The 8,281-nt window shown below is 35.9% G+C and overlaps 1 protein-coding gene across 3 annotated transcripts; it reads left to right on the forward strand.

Moving 5' to 3' along the window:
* The first annotated feature begins 726 nt into the window (after positions 1-726).
* LOC117932412 lies at positions 727-3,952 on the forward strand. 3 transcript variants are annotated; one of them, XM_034853653.1, is made up of 3 exons: positions 727-1,012; positions 1,781-1,807; positions 2,969-3,414. In XM_034853653.1, the coding sequence occupies exons 1-3, from the start codon at positions 735-737 to the stop codon at positions 3,402-3,404; spliced, it is 741 nt and encodes a 246-aa protein (XP_034709544.1). In that variant the 5' UTR covers positions 727-734; the 3' UTR covers positions 3,405-3,414. The 3 variants fall into 3 exon arrangements, 2 of the variants coding, with proteins under 2 accessions (XP_034709544.1, XP_034709545.1); XR_004654169.1 differs by lacking the exons at positions 1,781-1,807; positions 2,969-3,414 and adding an exon at positions 3,794-3,952; XM_034853654.1 differs by lacking the exon at positions 1,781-1,807.
* The last annotated feature ends 4,329 nt before the right edge of the window (positions 3,953-8,281 follow it).

Below are 8,281 nucleotides of genomic sequence, written 5' to 3' on the forward strand. Positions count from 1 at the left end.
TAGTGATAAGATAAGTCATGTATAAATTAGTATTGTGTGTTAATGGTTTACATTGTTAGATTGTAGCAAATATCTTCATTTTTTTTTAAAATACATTTCATGGTGGTGTATGATTTTTTTTTTCTTTTTTGAGTAAGCTTTTTTTTCTTTTTAATATACAAATATAGTTGTTTTTTTGTCGGTGAGATTTTGTTGTGTCGATAATTCAAAATAAATAAAAATTATTTATCCCAAAGCACTTCAAAACTAAAAATATTACAAGTATTTATTTAAAACTTTGATTTTCTTTAAAAAACAAAGTAAAGCCAATATGATTAAACAAACTAAATTTAAGGTAGTATGGTCTATAAATATCAAAACAACTTCAAAGAGAACATTAACTTATAATTTAATTAATCATAAGTTTAAATTCATGACTGTAGATTAAATTAATCACAAGCATGTAAAATTTTAAAAAATTAATTTGTATGCTATAACTTCATATCAATTCATGGAAATGTTTTTATAATTGAGCTTAAATTTAAGTTTAACTTAAATTTTAAAGTTGAGAAGTCAAATGATAAAATATTTTCATCCATTTTAGGAGTGGTTAGTTATTTTAATTTAAACCAATTTTTTAAAGTATTATTAATATTTATTACGGTAGGTAAGCACTTTATTTTAATCTAAAATTAAGGTTCGTATTGATCGCTCCCTTCATACTTCGCTCCCCCTTCATAGCTTCGACAACTCCAATGCGCCCTTCATACTTCGCTCCCCTTCATAGCCCTGACCAGGACACTCATAATCCTGACATTCCTCAACATATACTTCGACAACTCCAATGCGCGGATCCGCAAATAAATATTGACCTCCCTCCACAAGTAAGATCTACAGCCCATCTTCCTCAACATACTTTGACAGAATTCCTCAACATACTTCCTCTCTCTTACTTCGAACTTCAAAGTAAGATCTACAGCCCCAGCCCCATCTACCTTCGGGCTTCCTCTCTCTTCATGGCTAGAAGACCAAGGTATGCCATCTTCTCTCCTCTCCTGCTATTTTATGGTTGCCCAATCATGCCACACACATGATTGCTACTCTCTTCCCCATCATTTTCTTGCATCAAAAGCCTCAACGGCTTTTCCCTCATGCCCTTTTTCCATTTTGTTCGCCGAGCCACCTCGATTTTGTTTTTAATGCTCTCTAACTTACCTGACCCATTTGTTGAATTCAATCACTCTCTTTTTAAATCATTTCTTTCAACTTTTATGTTTCCCAAGTAACTCTGCTTGTCCCTTCATTTGATATATATATATATACCCATTTAAAAGTATATCTTAACCAATTAAAATTGTCTTTCATGTATGGTTTCAATAAAAATAATACCATTAGACATTTCACCCTTTTCCCTCAATGCTTTTCTACTCGTGGGTACTCAATTTTTCAAGCTTAGTTTTAAGTTAAATCTCAAAATAAAATTAAGTTATTATTTCAATTATTTGCTTCTCACATATACATGTTGGATGTTAGGTGTTTTATCCACTAAAACACTACTCTTCATATTTTTTTATGTACTTTTAATATTCTAAAAATAAAATTATTTTACATGAAACTGTATAATATTCTCTAAAATTAGATAAAAGGGTTGATTTGATCATATTTACTTAATTTTTTGAATTGATGCCACTAGTTCCTTATTTTCGTAAATCTAATTAAATTTTCTGTTTGTTTTTATTTTATTTTATTGTTTTCATGACAAAGCTTCATCAGTTTTCATCTTTTTTTCTTCCGATTCTAGGTTCAAATGTCCTTGCAAAATACAAAGGTGAGAATGTTCCTCCGTTTGCCCAACACATAGTTAAGTGAATCTCTTTGTTTGCAATATTTATATATTTTATGATAGTTGTAGTTTATGAAATCCTCAATGGTGATAAAACCCCCAAAATTGAAGACAGAAGACATTCCTTATGTTGGGTCATATTAGGTTTTTGAACTGCAAGTTTGTTCTTGTTGATCCTAATCCCATATTTTGGATGGCTACTCCTTATCATATGAATCATGTTCTCAGTGAAAACCGCATGCTATTAGGATGAAACATTTTACAACTTTGATATGTTCAAGATCAAGAATCAAAACAACATGAGAGATAGGGAAGGAGGGTAAGAGCAGTAGTTACCCTCCATTTAGAATTTGTTGAGTTGTTTTGGCCCATTGGAATAATAAATATTTTGTTCTTATAGTTTTTAAAGTGGTGTCATCCTATACTCTCGTTAGAAGTGTTGTTTTAATATTAGTTAAGTTATTAAAAAAAAAAAAAAAAAGGTAGTATCTTTATTTTTTTCTCTATATATTGGTAATTAGTCTTCCCCTTATCCATATTTAAAGATCAAATGCCCACCTGTCTAATGACAGGTTTCATTGTAAACATGGTTTTATATAATAGAATTATGAAATTAATTAATAAAATATATTGTCTGCATACTGTTTAGATAAGCCTCCCAACTACCTCTCCATAATATCATCTAAACATAGAAAGTATAAACTAATGGCAGTTGCTAATCTTTCCCATTCAAACACAAAATAGAACCAGGAAAAGGAATATTTAGAAGTTGCATTTTCTGTGTTCCCAAACAATAGAAAGTCCCATATATGGCATTTCACTTTCTATTTTTCTTCCCCACATTTTCTCATAACCCAAATTTCTATCTAACCTTGTAGATGATAAATGTATTTAGGGGAGGACCTTGAGTCATTTAACTATAACACAACACTGGATTCGGATAATTATTTCCACCATCACATACTCACTCCACAAATATAGGTATTAATTAATTAAATTTAGCATTGTATTTGTGCCTTCATTATTGAGAAGGCTTTGTGTATTTTCTTGGTTTATTATGAATTTCATTAATAACTTGCTTATTAAACACTCGTTTCATTAAATGTGATCATGAATCAAAGTAATTTCATTTTCTTGGCATCACAGAGCAAGATCAAGTTTCCGCATTGCATTTGAAGCTTATGTACTCTTCCTTTCAACGTTGGGAGTCTTCATCCAAGTGAAATTTCAAGCCAACAGTGTTTCCCCATTTGAAGATGCCACAATATCTTCTTTTGTTGTTGTTATTTCCATCTATATGGGAACAGTTATTGTTGGCAAGAAGTTTAAGTTTATTAGGCCCATTCAACTCCTCTTTGGCGCACTTGCCCCAATCTTATTATTGCTGATTTTAGTTCCAATATTTGGACGGATGCTGCTTGGTTTTTGGGTCATCCTTACAGTAAAGATGGCATGGGACTACTTACACCAACTTTGTTTCCATTTTTTATACAAAATAAGTCGTCTAGCACTCAACTTAATTGCTATGCTCATGACTCGTAATCCCATAATTGTAGAGGGATTACAAGAGCCTCCAGTTTAGACTCCATTTCTCCTAGGTTTGAAGCTCAAAACGCTCTAACCACTTCAGTTTTAAATTGTTGTCATATTTGTTTGGCACTTTTAGTCTTGCAATGAGGAATTTCAAGCTGTATGAATAAGATAGAATTGAACTCATATTCATTGATATTCAAGAATGTGTAATTCACATAAATGTTTTAGTTAGAATATATGCATCACCCTATATGATATATATACAACAAAAATTTAGTCCTTAACAAGTGTATGTTGGGTTCAGATTGATAATACTATTACCAGTATGAATATGAATTATTTATTCATGTTAACCATGTACTCACTTCCATCATCTATCCAATTCTATGTATATGTATGCTACTTGAATAAACTATTTTATCACTTTGACATGTTCAGGACTTAAAACAACACCAGCGATGGAGGCACAGAGGACAAGAGGAGCAGTTACCCCTGTAGGCCATTACCAAAGGAAGATTACGTAATTTGTCTTTTGTACTATCTTAGAAATAACGTGCTTCTATATTTAAAGGGTTACCCTAAATGTTCTCTATACATAAGATCAAATTCCGATATGTTTCGTTGTAAATATGGTTTTATATAATAAAATTATGATTGATTTATATAACATATTTTTTATGTATTATTTAGCTAGGCCTCCCAACTACCTCTCCGTAATATCCTCTGAACATGGGAAGTATAAACTAATAGCAGTCGCTAATCTTTTCCATTCTTACACAAAACAGAACACAGGAAAAGGTATATTTAAAAGTTGCATTTTCTGTTCCCAAACAATAGAAAATCCCATATATATGGCATTTCACTATCCACTTTTCTTCCCTGCATTTTCTCATAAACCAAATATGTAAACCTCTCATCCCAAGATCCAACCAAAATTGAAAAACGCTTGCAACAATCCTAGTAAAAGAGACACTTTCTTACAACAAAATGAAGTGCTGAAGGTTCAGCAATTAACTGAAACAAATAAAAACCAACCTCCAGAAAACACCTGCTTAATGGAATACTTGCAGAGACACTTAAGTTCCTCCTGGAGACACTCATCAACAGCGTTGAGGAAATCTTGTGTAATACCCATTTTAATTTCTACTGGTTTAGCGTATTTAAATCCATTAAAATAAAACCGAAGATCAGTGAATAAGACAGATTTGCACATCAACATTAAACCTTATAAGCTCACAACATTCCATTGGAACAACAACACAACAAATGTCTCTCCAAATTAACAACTAAGCTGCAGAAATTTTGGAGCCACTAAAAAGCACATCATCAGCCTAAAAACTCCTGACAAACCATTGCAATATTCCAAATAAATTTATTTTCGCTTTCTTTCCTAAACTTTGAAGACAACCAAACAAAGATCCCCAATTTCTTCAGCAATCAAAACCAAAAAACTCAACATACTTTTGCCCAATTTCGAAAACCCTACAAAAAATGAGATTCACTGACCAGAGATTATGGGAGATCGCCGCCGGCGAGATCTGGAGAGAAAGATCGAGATTGGCACTAGGACAGGGTGTTGACCACACTCTTAGCCCCTTTTCGTTCGGCTTCTCTCGGGTTCCCGTCCCTCAGCTTCAAAATGAGGCCAACCAGGGTGTTAAATGCATTTCATGGTAAGGATTTTTAATATATATATATATATATATATGTCTTTGACATTTTGAATTCAAAACTCAAAATATAAGAAATATTTACTTCTTTCATCTGCTTTCCATTCCTAGAAAAGTTTGAAGCGGCACGTTCATTCGCACAAGTAGTAAAGAAATAAAAATAAAATAAATTTATTATTATTTTGCATTTTACTTCTTTTCTTTTAAATAAAAAAAAAAGTATAAAACATAACACCTACAAATTTGATTGAAATATAAATTCTAATCATTTTCAAAATCAAACCTTGTAATATCTCTAGAAAAATTTAACCTCCAAATGATTTGATTTGATAATAATTATACATATTTAAATCATAAATTATACATAAAAATAAAATAAATTCTTTTTATTATTTTTATCATCAATTATTCACTTATTAGGAAATGATAGAAAATATGATAAAAGATTAGCTATGTTGCATACTTTTAAATAAAATAATAAAAATATTTAAAAAAAATTAATAATAGATGAGGAAGTTTTAGTAAATTTACAAGTTCATAAATATCAAGGTAAATAATAATATGATGGGAGAAATTGTTTTTAGAATGATTTTGGTGACAAAAATTATATCTTATTATTCATTTTCAATTTTAAAACTTAATAATAAAATTTGATAACAAATTTCTATCTATCAAAAAAAAAAATTTTAACCGTGAAATCTTTTCTTCCACATCTGTGTCTTTTTTTTTTTCTTTGATTATTGAATTAAACTGGACTATCTCTAATTCAGTCTCTGATTCCATGATTTGATTCAGATGGTGGAGGATGCACTGATGATATAGTCAGGATTCACGCGCTCAAATTGGACTATCTCTGATTCAGAGTGGCTCCACGCGCTCAAATTGATAGATAGAGATGGTAGAGTCAAATGGGATGGAAAATGGAGAAATTTGACTAGATAATGGATTGATGGATGTACAATACAAATATGAATTCGATCTCCCCTAGGACCCCTACAACCTACAGCCTGCAGGCCTTATTTCACTTACTGCTATTATATTATATTATATAGCAGTTGACTGTTGACTGTTGACTCTTGACAGTTGCAGGCATTAGCATTATATTATATTATATAGCAGTAATCTTAGTATCTTACATAACCCAAAGTCCGTAATTAATCACTAATCATTAATTAACATTGAGTGTAACCAATTAATTAAATAATTAACAACTCGTCCAACAAGCCCATATAGTGTACACTTCATATATTCTTGTGGTATTCGAGACTTGCTTCTGAAGGATTGGGACCACTTCTCCACTAGCCTTCATCTCCATCTCCATCTCACTCTCACTTAGTCTTAATAGGTTGAGCCTTAAAATAATGAGGAGAGCCAATCAGATTATAACTTGGGCATTAAGCCATTCCATGTGGGTGGAACCCATCTCATTTCACGCGCCCTATACAATCTCTAAGAATTCAGCGCCAAATTCTGAGGCCCTAGGATGATGACACGTAGCCCATGTTCAACCGGTCGAACGAGGCTTTTTCCACCCACTCCACCAGCTTCCCCCTTCTATCCTTGCCTACACCCAAGAGAACAAAGCATGTCAGTCACCTTATAATGCTGACCTAACTTGCAACCGCGGGAAGACAGGGAGCAACTTATTCATACCTGGGGCCTTCAATGACTGGTTGGGAGCGAACTGCTTGCCCGGATGCACCGTCAAGCCCGCCCATGGGCCCTTGACCAGCACATGTCCTCGGGCGGCCCCCTTGGTCGAGTCAAGAAGGCCAGTCACCAACTGAAGAAATGGAATGCTGGCGACCAAGCTATAGATATCATTCTTCCCCTTCTTGATGGAGTAGACGAAAAGGACCTCCAGTAGGGACAGGTCCAAGCTGAACAGCATGTCCAGAATGCTGCAGCCCATCAGTACCCGGACAACGTTGGGATGGATCAGAGCCGGGGGAATCTGGGTGTAGTGGAGGAATTGCTTGAAAAGTGAAGGAAGCGGAAGACAAAGTCCCGCATTGAACTGCTCCTTGGAGAAGCAAATGGAGTTGTCCCCCGACTTGGCAGTAGACATGGCATCGCCCTCCAGCAGCTGAATGGACACTCCGTTTAGGATGCTGAAGCAATCTCGAAACTCCTTCTCGTTTAGGAGCTCAGTACGATTGGCTCGCCCGCCCGAACCGCCTTGCCCGACCGCACCAGTCGCCTCTTTTCCCTTCTTCGAAGACATCGTCGATTACACAAAACCTGCGTTACAAGAAAGCATCGGTCAAAGCGCATTCGATGCAAGTCGCATCGTAAAAACCCTAAACCCATGAACCCTAACTCGAAGATTATAGCAACACCTCACAGACCCGCCAGAAAAACCATTCTCTCGGCAACCTCACATTCAAAGAAACCTATGAAAACCCCCAAAATACATCAGGAGCACCTTGTCAGTCCCCAGCGTAACCCGGCCTCTTCAAGACTCGGACTCTAACAAAAACTACCTATACCGCTCACTTCTACCAACCCAATCCATCCCCTCAAGGGCAAACAAACAACATCGCAAGCAGCAAGGTGAAAGAGAAAGAAAGAGTGAAATAGCAAACCTTGCAAAAATTTCTAAGGAAAGTCGAAGACCAATCGCCGCACTTTCGAACTTTTTCTGAAGAGTTTTTGGAAGCACTTAGGAGGCTGGAAGCAGAATGAAAAGTATCAACAGAGGGCCCTGGGCCCCTATTTATAGGAACAAAGCCTCGAGAATCCCCCCAAACGACATGAAACCTGATTACACCAAGTTCCGAAACGACACGCCAACTGGTAGAGTTTTCGAAGTCGGCGCGCCTCACTAGCTCCCACAACGAGAGAGCGCCACGTGCCATTGTTGTCCATATGAAAGAGAAATTTTGTAAAGGTAGCATTTTTATCCCGCCTTTTCTGACCGGGCCAGACATGCGATATAAAAGGGGGCATTGTGGGATCCTCCCTAAAAAGTGCCACGTGGCTCCCTCTCCCTTGGACACGCAAACGGCCCCCCTTGCGACATGTGGCATCGCTCATTCCACCCGGACGGAAATTCTCACTCATTCCACCCGGGCGGAAATTCTGCACGGCCGACGTTCCGCCTTCTCCGGATATTTCTCAGCCGGCGCCTGCCGCCGGATGAGAGAGAAGTGTGATTCAACTTCCCCGGACAGACATGTCCGGATCCTCTGGTAACGCTTATCCGGAGAACACCCGCAACCGACGATTCAGATTCCCCGGACAGCTTGGCTCGTCA

This window comes from Vitis riparia, chromosome 15 (assembly GCF_004353265.1).
Source record: "Vitis riparia cultivar Riparia Gloire de Montpellier isolate 1030 chromosome 15, EGFV_Vit.rip_1.0, whole genome shotgun sequence".
NCBI classification, from domain to species: domain Eukaryota; kingdom Viridiplantae; phylum Streptophyta; class Magnoliopsida; order Vitales; family Vitaceae; genus Vitis; species Vitis riparia.